This window comes from Equus asinus, chromosome 18 (genome assembly GCF_041296235.1).
Source record: "Equus asinus isolate D_3611 breed Donkey chromosome 18, EquAss-T2T_v2, whole genome shotgun sequence".
In the NCBI taxonomy this organism is placed as follows: domain Eukaryota; kingdom Metazoa; phylum Chordata; class Mammalia; order Perissodactyla; family Equidae; genus Equus; species Equus asinus.
This window is the reverse complement of record NC_091807.1, coordinates 28,597,026-28,610,760: the sequence shown is the minus strand read 5'-3', so window position 1 is coordinate 28,610,760 and position 13,735 is coordinate 28,597,026. Positions and strand designations below refer to the sequence as shown.

At 44.1% G+C, this 13,735-nt stretch overlaps 1 protein-coding gene across 8 annotated transcripts in view; it reads left to right on the top strand.

Annotated features, from left to right (window-relative positions):
* The window catches only part of TIAM1 (TIAM Rac1 associated GEF 1), a 359,691-nt gene extending 346,287 nt beyond the window's left edge, over positions 1–13,404 (top strand). For all 8 annotated transcript variants that reach the window (XM_014866485.3, XM_070488754.1, XM_070488753.1 and 5 more), the window contains 5 exons: positions 1,701–1,759; positions 2,286–2,388; positions 5,131–5,218; positions 7,142–7,314; positions 10,969–13,404. In XM_014866485.3, the coding sequence (XP_014721971.2) occupies positions 1,701–1,759; positions 2,286–2,388; positions 5,131–5,218; positions 7,142–7,314; positions 10,969–11,438 (893 nt within the window). In that variant the 3' untranslated portion in view covers positions 11,439–13,404. The remainder of the gene's footprint in view (positions 1–1,700; positions 1,760–2,285; positions 2,389–5,130; positions 5,219–7,141; positions 7,315–10,968) is intronic.
* Positions 13,405–13,735: the final 331 nt, after the last annotated feature.

The following is a 13,735-nucleotide window of genomic DNA, read 5'->3' as shown; positions in this document are numbered from 1 at the left end:
ACCTTTAAAAGAAAAAAAGAAATAGCTTGTCTAGGCTTCTTCCTTGAAGGGCGTTAGATGTTCCCCTTTTGGGGTACAGAGAGGGTGCTTTAGGCAGGCGAGGGTAGCCAGGAGTTTTGGAGATCAAGGCTATGTCTAAAGGGATTGGGCGACACACGGAGTCAGTTGAGCGAAGGTAGCACCAAAGATCAGGGAGGGTTTAAGGCAGAGGTGTTCATAGCCCAGGCTGAGGTTCACTCTGGCCCTACCAGTGTGATCCAAGATGGTTGAGGCTGAGGTAAACTGAGGCAGGCCAGTAGCCTTCTTAAAGCCATGGCAGCCACCCCATTGAGCTGTGGTTCCAGTGATGTGGTGGGTCTTTAGAGACTAAGATCAGTGATCATCTTCTCCTGGGGTGGAGCTCTGTCGCTTTTTAAAGAGATCTGCTATCCAGGCCACTCTGATTTCTGAAGACTTTATGGTGAGAACGGAGGGCCTCTCAGGTGCTGGGGCTCAGCCTTCATGCGGAGCTCGTGTGACCTCCTTGGGTCAGTGGGAACCTCTGAGCGGGAACCTCCCAGTCTGGCCTCTGGGATTCTTGAGGAGTTGAGTATTGTGACATGTGAAGAGCTAGGGGCAGTCCAGACCCAGTGGCTGGAATTGATTTCTTTGCCTTGGGGTTCACTTTCCTGCTGTGAGGATTTGAGTGATCCTCCACAAAGGGGAGACCAACCCATCGGAAGTAAGATAGAGAATGAATGAGATACTTCGGGTTGGTCTCCGGGGGGCCTGGGAGCCTCGGGGCCCATCCCTGAGAATTCTCTGAACCTTCGTTCCCTTTGTAATTCTCTGTCTGGGACACTAGGCGAGCCCCCTCCAGCTGCTCTGTGCCAGACCGGGTCCCTGCTGTGTCTTGGGGTCAGAGAGTGAAGGAAGATGGGGACCTTGATAACAGAGACCCAAGGATGGGCCGGAGTCACCCTTCCGGTCCTCCTGGTCACCAGTTCTTTCCCCTCTAGGAGTCAGAATCATTGAGTGTTAAATGTACTTGGCATTGTGTAAGGAATTCTGTGGAAGATTACACATAGTTCCATGGGATCTCCCCGCCCCCTCAAAGAGTATGAGAATGACACTACCTCCTCCTGCTCCTTCAGACCTCACTGTGATTCAGCCTGTTTGGAAGACGTAGAATTGCATTCTACTTCCTAAACTAATTTTCATTTCTTCAGGTCAAAAAGATGAGTTATATTTCCTGAATTATGAACACTCTTCTGTCTATAATATTAGCTTAAGTTAAATAAACATAAATCACCTTAGGCAATTGTATTATTATTATTATTATTAAAGACGTTTGTATTATTCCTCTAGCTGCTGAACTGGTAAATTTTGGTCAATAGGTTATCAGCTGAAGTTTTAAACTTGAAATGATAGCATAGTTAAAATATTATAGTTTAACCAAAAGTTTCCAGTGGGGTGTGGGGTGGGGATATTTCCATGTATTGAGGTTTTCTATGTTTATTTTGAACTTGGGGAATTTTCTCTCAATAGGCTTTTGAGTTTCTCTGATGTGATGAGTGAATGGAAGGTGGAGTGGGAGTTGGGTACGTGGGGTCTCGCCATCCTCTTCGTAACCGTAGTGTTCATCACCACAAGTTATTGAAGTTAGGGGGAAATCCCCATGCATTCTGTGCCATAACCACCTTTCTTGAATTTTTTTCCAGTCTTCAAAACTGCCGTGGTCCTTGTGTATAAAGATGGTTCCAAACAGAAGAAGAAACTTGTAAGACTTCTTACTTTACCCCATAGTTTGAAAGTGTCTCCCTTTCTATGTGTTTCTCCGTTCTGTCTGTGTAATTATAATTCTGCACCTTTGTCAGCCACTAGCCTCTTAGGATTTTTTTTTTAAGTATTACTAAGGACTTGAGGAAGTTGCCCATCCTGCCTTCATCTCAGGCAGGTCATATTTAGAGCGTGAAAGTGAATACATAGCTCGTGGGCCTACCGTGGCTAGAATTTTCCTGACGCTCTTTTTTCCTTTCCTTGTTCTTCTTGCTTTGGGATCCCCCTTCTCCTCTTTCCTGTGTCTCTCTTTCACCTGGATTTGGTTTGCACATTCATCTCCACACCCTCAGCCTGTTTATCACATGGCCTCTCACCTTCTGCGGGGTGAACAGAAGTGCAGGTGGGGGTGAAGTTCCTCCAGACGAGCTCTGGGGGGTCCCATGTCACTGGTTTAGAAGATCTTGGGGTCTGATCCAGGCTAGAGCAGATGATTCTCATGCATCTGATTCCTTTCCTTCCTGCAGGTAGGATCTCACAGGCTTTCAATTTACGAGGACTGGGACCCCTTCCGATTTCGACACATGATCCCTACTGAAGCTCTGCAGGTTCGAGCCTTGGCCAGTGCAGGTAAACTCTGAGACGTGCTGGGTGCGTGTTACAGATGTGTGTATGAGCCGTCTGTCTGAATCCGCGCTCTTGGTCTAACCACCACACCATATGCTTAACTCTTCTTTTCCCTCAGTCTCTCCATTGCCTCTTACCACTTATTAAATATTTGAATGAATGAATGAAGGAATTGCATGAATCAATGAACTGAGTGAATGGATATAATGCCTTCAATATCATTCCAAGGAATTCTAGTTATTCTGTTACATATATTAATAATATTACAGTAACTAACATCTGAGTAGCAACGAGTCTTGTACTTCTGGAAAGAATCCTTGAGACCAAGAGCAGACAAAACCCACATAAATAACTCACTTGCCTTTTAACCAGGAGACCCCAAAAGACCACTAAAAGCACAAAAAAGCCATTGAATAAGTTTTTTTTCCTAAAACATTATAAATCTTTATCTTTGTATCAGTGTGAAGACTTTTGAAATGTCAGTTCTTTTTCTGTGATCCAAATAGCAGTGAAGCAAGTTGTTGGGGAGCGATGAATATACTTGATAATAGAATTAGGTGATGCTTTAGGCACATAAGAAGAGAAGTGAATGGCAGCAGCATATTGACTAAGAAAAACAATGTTTCTGTGACTCCGAGGCCCTATCCAGGGCTTCATTTGATGCCATTCTAGGGAGACGCTATCAGCACTGACTCTCCTGGGCACACCCTGGAAGGACCACCTTTGGGGGTCAAGTGGAAACTCTTCAGCACACCTGTTCTCTGTCCTGGTTGGGCAGCAGGTGCAGCTGCCTGGTAGTAAAGAGAGGCTCTGGAAGTGGACCTCCGCAGGTGCACGATAGATCTGTATTTCTATTTCATGCTTCTGATGTGGGCATTAAATTCTTGGTCACCAATTGGTGTTGCTCATCCAATCCCTGGTTCCACTTGTTGTCACGTCCATGAACCATAAAATTGGCTCTGATCCTGGTAAAACCAACTCCTTCTAGTCTAGTGTCATGAGGAAAACCCTCTTGTAATGTTTGGCAAACCTTCAATGATTCACCCAAATTAAGCTAGATGCTGCTTCCTTCACAGTTGTTAGGCCTTGCAGTAGGAAAACTCACATGCAAAAACCACGTCAGATAAATGTATTTGGGATGATTATTTGCTTTAAGAAGATTTCTCAGGGCCAGCCCTGTGGCATAGTGGTTAAGTTTGCACACACTGCTTCAGCGACTTGGGGTTCTCAGGTCCATATCCTGGGCAAGGACCTACACAGCTCCTCAAGCCATGCTGTGGCAGCATCCCACATGCAAAATAGAGGAAGATAGGGACAGTTGTTAGGTCAGGGACAGCCTTCCTCAGGCAAAAAGAAGAGGATTGGCAACAGATATTAGCTCAGGGCCAATCTTCCTTAGCAAAAAAGAAAAAGAGAGAGAGAGAGGTTTCTCTCTAACTTTCCAGCACAGAGACTTACCCTCGTGCCTTTTCACTTATGCTTTGATTTGCAAAATTGATTTACTTGTGAATTTGCAGGAACCTATAAATTGTAGGTCTAGAAACAGCGATAATAGCATCTTGTGGTTTGGGCGCATAAGTACTAACATTGTCTTTGCAGTCTTAGGTTGTGAATTATGTAGTTCATATGTTTCCTTCTGCCTGGTTTATGAATGGGGAAACATATTTATAGCAAACCTTTCAGCCAGGATTTTTGGCTTCATTGAGGACTCAGGACATAAAGACTTTACATTTTGAAAACAGAGCCATCCTTGTGATATGACATTCCGTTCTCACACTTTATTTTTCATTCAAATCAAGTTTAGAACCATCAAGAACAAAGCTTATTTTAGTGGAGTTACAAAGACTAGCCAACGTGTCCCTCACTGTGAAATACATTCCAGTGGGTTTGAGAATCAGAAGGTGGAATTTATAGATTTTTATCTAAGTGTGGGAAAGCTTGTGAAACTTCCTACAAGTGGGTCCTGGTTGGGGTTAAGGAATGTGGGCACAATGAGGGTTGTGATCAGGGATCTGAACCACTGCATAAGGATGGGACCTCACCATGTGCAGACTCAATGTTGCAGTGGATTATTCATTTTACACTTGATTCATGACTTTAATATAGTATCACAAGGCTTATAAAATAACAGAATAATGTGGTGTTGCAAGCTAGGTATTGCAAGGCTTAGAAATTAAAAAATAACAAAAGATAACTGTTGCTCTGTTTCTCAGTGTACTGTTTTTGCCTCACTCTGGGTGGGCACTGTGGGAGGGCTGGGGAAGAGGAGCCGCATTTGTTTCCAGCGACTAGGCCTGGTCGCTCCCCTGGAAGCCTCCCCTAGCAGATGGCTAGGACCTGCTTCATTATGTCCCTGGCTTGGTTTGAAATCTGCCTTGGATCTTGGGCTCTGTCTTGTCCAACTGGTACCAGAACAGCTGATCACGTAATTGAAAGGTCAGCCAAATGGACTATGCGGCTAAAAGGGTCAGTTCTGTAATCAATGTGATTGACTGATTCTCCTTTTAGACCATCTAGAAGGAGATCTTAATAACTGGAAATTTCCCAAGCATTCCTTCCCTTAGCGCCCGTTAAGCTTTAGAACACTTCGTCTCTTTAGATCACGGGATCGCGGTGAAGTTCCTTTGGTCTTCTGCTGCTCTGCACTCTTTAATCTTCCACCAAAGGGTGGGAAATGCTTTTGTCAAAATGCAAATAAATCCCGTTGAAACATACCCTAATTCATGCTTGTTTTAATTTATCCAGATGCGGAGGCAAATGCTGTGTGTGAAATTGTCCACGTGAAATCGGAGTCTGAAGGGAGGCCAGAGAGGGTCTTCCACCTGTGCTGCAGGTGAGCCTGGAGGCGAGAAGTGCAGGCTGTGCTGCCAGAGGGAAGGAACGTGACTGTCCTTGGTGTCCCCAACCCCGCTCTGGGGTCTACAGACTAGCCTGTGCCTCCCTAGATGCTACATGCTTTTTCTTGTACATTTGAGAAATTACTTAACACTTGCTAAATAACAGTAATTGGATTAAGGAAACTAATTTTATTAGGGAAAAGACACCACCTGGTTAACTTTATATCTTTCTAGAAGGAAATAGGAATTTTCATATATATTCAATGTTCAACTGAGGGCTTTCTTCCCATATTTACATTCGGTCGATTAGGACAGGATAGTTTTATCATCTTTTGTTTTGGTGTCTGGATACGTTGTTTGTTGATACTGTAGCATCTCTGAGATGTGCAGATGGAGAGTCACCTGGAGGAGGTGAGAGTGGGTGCAGGTGTTACTGGGCTTCCTCATCTTATGGGGAAACTTCAACCTAGGGAGGTTGGTACAAGTTGCTCAGGTTACCTACAGATCTTGAGTGGCAGCTGAACTTAGAATGTGGCTTCTACGTGTTTCATCTTGTTCTTTCCCTCCCCCCTCTGCCTCCACCTCCTCCTCCTCCATGAGAAGTTGAGGTCTTCTCTCAAAGCAGCCAATTCTCTCTCTCTTTTTTTTTTTTTTTTTTGGCCTAAAAATATCAAGAGGGATGGTCCCAATAGCTGGTATTCTGATGCATTTGGCTTTAAGTACGATCTGTACTCAACTCTGCTTTCATTTAACCATAGGTACTCGGTCATTTGCCCGATACTTACCCAGTACCCCACACCATGAATAGTAGTATGCTGAGTTGCCCACAAAAAATCGAACAGAATCGATAGTATTATGATGATTAGCAATATTTTATAATGCTCTTGCTAGTGTCGTAAGAGGCACGTTTACCAAGATGAACTGTGCTGAGCACCTCACATGCGTCATTTCATTTTAGTCAGACTGAGGTACTGTGTTATTCCGCTTTACAAATGGGACCAGCGTTCTCAAAGAGATTACTTTACCTGAGACCTTATAGCAAATGGACACTGAGTTCAAACTCAGGTGGGTTTGACTTCAAAGCCCATGTTTTGGGTTCCTACATCACCACCCTGTGTTGGGTGACAGGGATCAATGAAGGCAGATCCCAGGAAGCCGTCAGGACTAGAATTGAATTTTTTTTTCAAATAATCTACATATGGTTTGAGCACCATCGTTACCATCTATTTAGGCTAATCTATTTGTGATTTTGTGGGTTAAGTTCACGGGGTCCAGTGAGCCTGCCCCTAGAGCTACCATATTCCTTGTTAATAAGGAATACCGGATAAAATGTACCTGGGTAAAAATATTGAGAACTTAAAAAAAATAACTCTTACCTGGGAAGTACTTTTTATTATGGGAATTAGGACTTCGGAAGAGTTTTCACTTCTTAACAATGTAGCTTTATTATTTACATGTTGAAATGGGTCATGGGAAGAGTTGATATTTCATAGCGGGCCAACTTTAGGGGAAACTGAGGACATTAGGACATCTTCTTTGGTAGCTCCGCAGAACTGCAGGAATCTTGGGGTTCATTTGTCTGCGAAAACATTTTAGAACAAAAGGCTCTGCCTTAAGTGCCAAGGGCAGAATTTGGCAACTTCTTGGCGCTAAATCCGTCTCTGCATCAATCCATTCATTAATGGGCTGCTCTGTTCCAAGTTGACTGCAGGAGATGAATCACAAAACATCAAGGGAAAGGAGTGCGTGTTCTCTGTCCCCAGTGATGACAACGCGACTAGGTATAGAAATTAGAGTCCTGGCCTCCCTCTTTAACCTTTGGTCCTCAGGGATATTTGTTCAGCGGGCCCTGATAACATTAGCAGTTCCTGGTGTGTTAAGTACTGTTTTCCTAACACGTGTAAATCTTCTTCTCATAGCTCCCCAGAGAGCCGGAAGGATTTCCTGAAGGCCGTGCATTCGATCCTACGTGATAAGCACAGAAGACAGCTCCTCAAAACCGAAAGCCTTCCCTCGTCCCAGCAATATGTCCCTTTTGGAGGAAAAAGATTGTGTGCACTGAAGGGGGCCAGGCCAGCCATGAGCAGGGCAGGTACTGTGGGGATTCAGACGTTCAAGATCCCTGTCACCCCGACTCCACTGTAGACCTCAGTGAGCTTGACCACCTTGTTGAGCAAGAATGAGATGTGGCCTCGTGGGGCTAATGTACGAGAGTGTGGTTCTTCCCTGGCGTGAGGTTCCTTGCCCTTGCCTCCTTCCCAGTGGCCCCCTGGGGATCCGCCCTTCCTCTCCTCCTCTCACCCTCCCTCCAGCTTTCCCTTTGCTGCCCTCCTCCTTGTGGCTGGTGAGCTCCTCTCTCATTCGCCAAGCCAGGAAGTGAGCGCATTCTCTTTCTGGAGGGGCTGTCTTGGCCTGCTTGCAGAATGAGAGTCGCTGCTTTGCATGACAGCTGGCTTTGTCTAGCAAAAAGCAGAGTGTCATGTCTCAGCCAGGTCACAGTCCACCATTCTGAGAACACGGTGACTTTGTGATCCAGAAACACAGCGCTGCCTGTTCTCAGTGAGGATTCCATGTTTGGTGGCCCAGGTGACACGTCAGATTTTTACCCACACCTTGTGCCTGCAACTTAATTTTTAGCTTCAGTGTTAATTTGGGGGAGCTTTGAGCTGCTATTGGAAAAGAGGAATCTAGAGTCTAAATGGTCCCAGAGTAAACATTCTTTTAGGACTTACTCCACACCTTGGAGGAGTGAGCAAGGAAGGTCAGTACTACCACTTGTAAATGGCAGTGAAATATATCTAGGAAGAAAGATTTTCATAACACTTAGGTGTTGATGACATCAAGATATTAACTTTTTTATCACTTCTTTCTTAAGAGGCAGTCCAGAATTTTGCAGGAAAAGAGGCTTCCTTTGCATTTGCCAGGAAGGTTTTTGACCTCTGTCCCAATTACCTTTCCTCCTGTTCTTAATTGTGTTGAAGGGGCGTGTACAGAACTGTGAATGGTTGACGGTTTTCATAGACATAACACACATAGCTTGACATGAGATGTTACACGGATTAAGCACCTTAAGTTTAGCTAATGTTAGGGGATTAGTTATCTTGCATCTATTCTTCAATCCATTGATAAGTGTTTATTGAAAACCTCGTGTGGTGAACACCCAGCACTCTCCTGGGCTCTCCAAGTCTGCTAAGAGTCTTGCATACCTCAGTATCCGCAATTTCTCATCAAGTCCTCATATAAGAGCCCTTTCCTGAACCCTTTCGTGCTCACGATAGAGAATTTCACCTTGGAATTGTCTCACCTGCTCCTTTTACTTGCCGGGGAATGTTTGATTAGGATTGGAACTGTGTGTCCCAACCTTGGGAAACCTGCCAGTCGTTGGCCGGGTTTCATTTGTTAATCAATGAACCTAAATCTAGAGCTGCATTTACCTTGAAACAAAGCATTTGTAGTCTCTAGGACACTCAGAAGTTTTCCTGCTGAGATCCCTTTGGAAAGAAAACAAAACCAACCCACAACCTCAGCCATCGCCTTGAATACCAAGGAAAACCTTGATGTCATAGCCTGTTGACTTTGGCTGACTAGAAGATTTTCTGCCTCATGGCTTATTTTTGGCTAAAGAAAGTCTTTATCGCTCTGCTTTTGAAGCTCCTCACTGTTATCAGGATCTTCATGATAGATGATTTAAAAATGATGTTTGAATGGGTCATTATAGCTCTAGCTGGTCAGTCTTAACAATGAACAGTGGAAATACTCAAATCAAAGATTGTCTCCCTCAACCCAATAAGGCTGCTGGGTTAGGTGTCCTTTTAATAAAGGTTAGATACTCATGCTTCATTTTGCATTGTCATTATACCTCAGGTAGTTTACTTCTCCTATAAATAAAGGAGCCAAATATTCTGCATCGGTACTCAGTCTAAAAGTGCTGTACATCTGCCAATAACCCAAGTAAAAATTTTTTTGTGTGTTCCAACATTTTCATAGGAAAATTTTCACACATCTAGAACAGCTGAAAGAATTGTACACATTCATACCTACCATCTATATCTATAATTGGTATTTTTTATATTTCATTATCACTTATCTATCCATCTTTCGTCCATCAACTCGTCTAATTTTTTGGCACATTTCAAAAATGCAGACATGGGCACACATTACCCCTAAAGACTTCAGCATACAAATATTTCCAATAGCCCAGTTTTGAGTTGAGTAATTCTCGGGATTGGAGAGAGCCAGGCTCCGCTACGGTGGCATTGAGATAAAATTGAACAGGAATTTTTGCTTCTCCCCAGTGGAGTAGTGCTAGTTCTTTCTTTCCTTTTTTCCCTTTTTTCCTGGAGAGGGTTTTCATTCCCCTCCTTGACAAGGGTAGTGTCCATTTGTTCCATTGTTTCAAGATGGTAGATCACTCAGGAGCTAGGGAGACAGAGAATGGCTGGAATGGGAGCCCATTTAGGCCACTGTCTGGCGCACTCGCCTTGTACCTGCTGCGTTTTGAAGTCAAGGCTACATTTGGCAGACTTTCAGAATCATCGTCTTCCTTCTACCAGCACTGAAGCAATGAATGGATTCCAGGGCTTTGATTTCAGGAAAGCGGCTCCCAATTGGTATTTAGACTCTTCCCCTTCATTGGAAAGCCCAGGTTGCATTTCACCTTCCCGTCTCTAATGCAGCAGCCACTTCACTAGTGAGGGAGAGAGAGGCAGCGGCATTTCCATGTGAGCTGTCTTGTGTGTGTGTGCGTGTGTGTGTGTGTGTGTGTGTGTGTGGTGGGACTGTTTGTTTGCTTGATTGCTTGATTTGTTGCTTTGTTTTTTAACAGTTCTGGCTTCCTAGAGGGCAGTAGGCTGAAAGAATGAATTCAAAGATTTGTTTTTCTTCACTGTTAGTCACTTCACGTAGCACTTCGTTGATCCACTGCTTGGGTGTTGTTTCTTTCTCATTCCACGCAGGCACCGCTATTTTAATTGCTTTGTAGAGGAGAAATCGGTGATGTGCAGAATGTGGTTGGGAGGGACTAAGGCTCACATTTGCGTAGCCCCACCATTCACATGGGGCTTTGTCAGAAAGAGGACGAGGCGGTAACTGGAGACCTGACGTCTCTCTCTTATGTGGAATCCCTACAAGGGATGCTGTGCCCTTAACCTTACTGTAGGTCCTCAAGAAATGTTACATTTTGTTTCCCAGAAAACAGTATAACTTGGACCAGTGCTTTGGCCTCCTTGATACATCATGGTGATTTCTACAAAGACAGCCAAACCCTAGAAGCATTCCCACCCTTACCAAAGACCTATTCTAGCGAAATGAACCTGGGACAGCCCCGGGGGGTCCTCAGAGCACTGTGCCACAGGACCCGGTCAGAGTTGAGGACACTAAGATCAGTGATTTACTTGAGGGCGGCGGGAATCTGCGTCACTCTCTCCCAGGTGCACAGGGGTAGAGAAATGGTTATTTCCGAGGGAGTTGAATTCCCTTGTCTTCATAACATACAACCCACCGTGTCCCTCTGTCCTCCTTTGCCCTTCGGTCAGTTGCTATGACATCCTCTAAGTCCAGACATCTGTATGAGGTTATGACCCCAAGACATTCTAGTGAAATCTGGCCGTTAAGCCCCAAGTGACATCAGGGCAGTAAATGCATACCATTGAGTTTTATTTTCCTTTTCTTTTATTTGCTTTCTGGATTTTCATCTTATGTAAAGCACGTGGGGGTTTTATTTTTATATTTTTGTGTGTGTGTGCAGTGTCCGCCCCAAGCAAGTCTCTTGGGAGAAGGAGGCGGCGCCTGGCTCGAAACAGGTTTACCATTGATTCAGATGCCATCTCCGCCAGCAGCCCGGAGAAAGAGTCCCAGCAGCCCCCCGGTGGCGGGGACACTGACCGATGGGTAGAGGAACAGTTTGATCTTGCTCAGTATGAGGAGCAAGATGACATCAAGGAGACAGACATCCTCAGTGACGATGATGAGTTCTGTGAGGCCGTGAAGGGCGCCGCAGTGGACAGAGACCTGCAGGAGCGGCTTCAGGCTGCCTCCATCAGTCAGCGGGAAAGAGGCCGGAAAACCCTGGATAGTCACGCGTCCCGCATGACGCAGCTCAAGAAGCAAGCTGCCCTGTCGGGCATCAATGGAGGCCTGGAGAGCACAAGCGAGGAAGTCATTTGGGTTAGGCGTGAAGACTTTGCCCCGTCCAGGAAACTGAACACTGAGATCTGACTGTGTCACTGTCCCCGTAGAGAGCGCGTGTAGATACTTCTCAACTCCCCTCACTCTACCCCCATCCTGTACCCTCGGGGAGGAGAATGTTCCTTAGGTCGAACTCTGGCGCACACAATTTTGGCAGCTGACTTTGTTCCGAAGCCAGGGAGCCACCCAACTCGGTCATTTCCAACAACATCAGAAAGAATTGTTCAGAATCCCAAATCCGCTTGAGTCCTACCTTCTGTACATTGCGAAGGGCTTTTATTTATTCTCAATTCATCAGGGCCTGAAGAATTTAAAAAAAAAAGATTCTATAGCACTGGAAAGCAATTTACCCCAGGTGTTTAAGTACGCACGACACGTTAGTTTGAGGGATAGCACACAAATCAATAATCAGGATCGCTGTCTCTAATAGTCCAGGAGCATCTCCTAGTTGGGGAAACCACGTTCAAACACAAAACGAAACAAAGCAACTGTACAGCTTGCAGTGTTCTTACTCCTTTCCCTCTTAAATGTCTGAGAATATCTGTGTATTTTATGAATGTGTGAGGAGAGGGTGGAAATTTATGTTTCGATGAGCTTTTTTTTCTTTTCTTTCTCTTCTGTTTTGGTCTATGGCTGGTCGTACTTGATGTCAGTGTTTGGAAGTTCTAGTTTTGCATAGAATTATAAAGATGCCAAACTCTTTGAAAAGAGGTCCAAATTTATCACTTGAAAAAAAAAAAAACACTATTTTTTGTATTTTACCTGAGAGGCAGGGGGCACAAACAGTTGAGAATTTTACAGTGTTAGTGTAACTCTGAGTGTAAAAAAAGGAGGGTTTTACCTTTTACAGAGAGAGTGAGGCACGGTGATTTTATATTTATATATGAAAGGCCAACAAGATGCTTAGGAGAAGCTTTTTTCCCAAGAAACAGATTTTTTTTTTTTTAATGTTTGAATCTCTATTTGAAATGGGAGCGTGGTTGCATTAAACATGACACCCGAATGGGCAGTGTGTGTGTCTGTTGCACATAGTGGGGGAGGGGAGACTCCTCATGGGGTTGCCATGGTGATCATTGGTTTTCCCATCAAGGTTGCATCTTCATCCATAGATTACCTACCTTCCCTGACAGTCCATCAGCAAACCTCTTACCAAGACCACCTCTTCAAAAACACATCTTGCGTTCCACAACTTCTTCATGCCAACAAAACAGGGTAAACATGCTAGAAATCTCACCTTCTAAACAGATTTCCAAATAGAAAGAACAAAAACAAGTTAAAGCACTTTCAATTTTTTTTTTTTTAAGAATAAGGTTTATAGCTTTTTTTTCCCCCTCCCATTTCACAATGTCCACTTCCTAAGAAGGGTTTAAATAATATGAAAACTTTCTTTTTTGGGAAAAATATCTATTTGGTGTTTGACACATCAGTAGGTACTTTAAAGACCTGAATTTTATAGTAGCTTTAGGAATTATATTTTATAAAAATCAGTTATGACTTTATATTTCCAGACAATAGAGAGTTCAGAACATCATGCTCTTGTGCCCCTGCTTGCTTTTCCTGCTCCCCCCCAACCTATATTCCTCCCCTTTCGGGTTTCCAGGGCTTTGAGCTTGATCTTTTGAAAGTTTTATTCTATTAAATTTTTGCTATATCTTCTGATTTTCTTAAAAAGCTTTAGAATGGTTTCTATACCCTTTGTATCACTGCATTGTTCCATATCATCTCCAGTTCGATTGTGTCCGGATGGAAAATTGAAGCAGAAGCTTCTAAGAGTCACATTTACTAGTCCCAGTGCAACGGGTCCGTCTGAAAATGCTGGAAAGTCTGGTGCTTGGAGAGGGTGCCATTGTCTCCTGTACATAAGGTCATGACGTGTCTATGTCAAAAGTTCTTATATATTTCTTTTATAAGCTGAAAGAAGGTCTATTTTTATGTTTTTAGGTCTATGAATGGAACGTTGTACATGCCTGTCAAACAATAAAAATATTGAAAAGTGTCTGAATGATCCTGTGCCTTTCTGGGTGGGAGGATGGCTATGAACTCATGTGCCTTTTTTTTCCCTAAGTAATTACTGTGATCATTGAGGGAAAGCTGACTTGGTAGTTTTCGTTTGTTTGTTTTGTTTTTTTGTGAGGAAGATTGGCCCTGAGCTAACATCTGTTGCCAGTCTTCCTCTTTTTGCTTGAGGAAGATGGTCCCTGAGCTAAAATCTGTGCCAATCTTCCTCTGTTTTATGTGGGACACCCCCACAGGGTGGCTTGATGAGCGGTGGTGTGTAGGTCCCAGCCCGGGATCCGAACCTGTGAACCCTGGGCCACCAAAGTGGA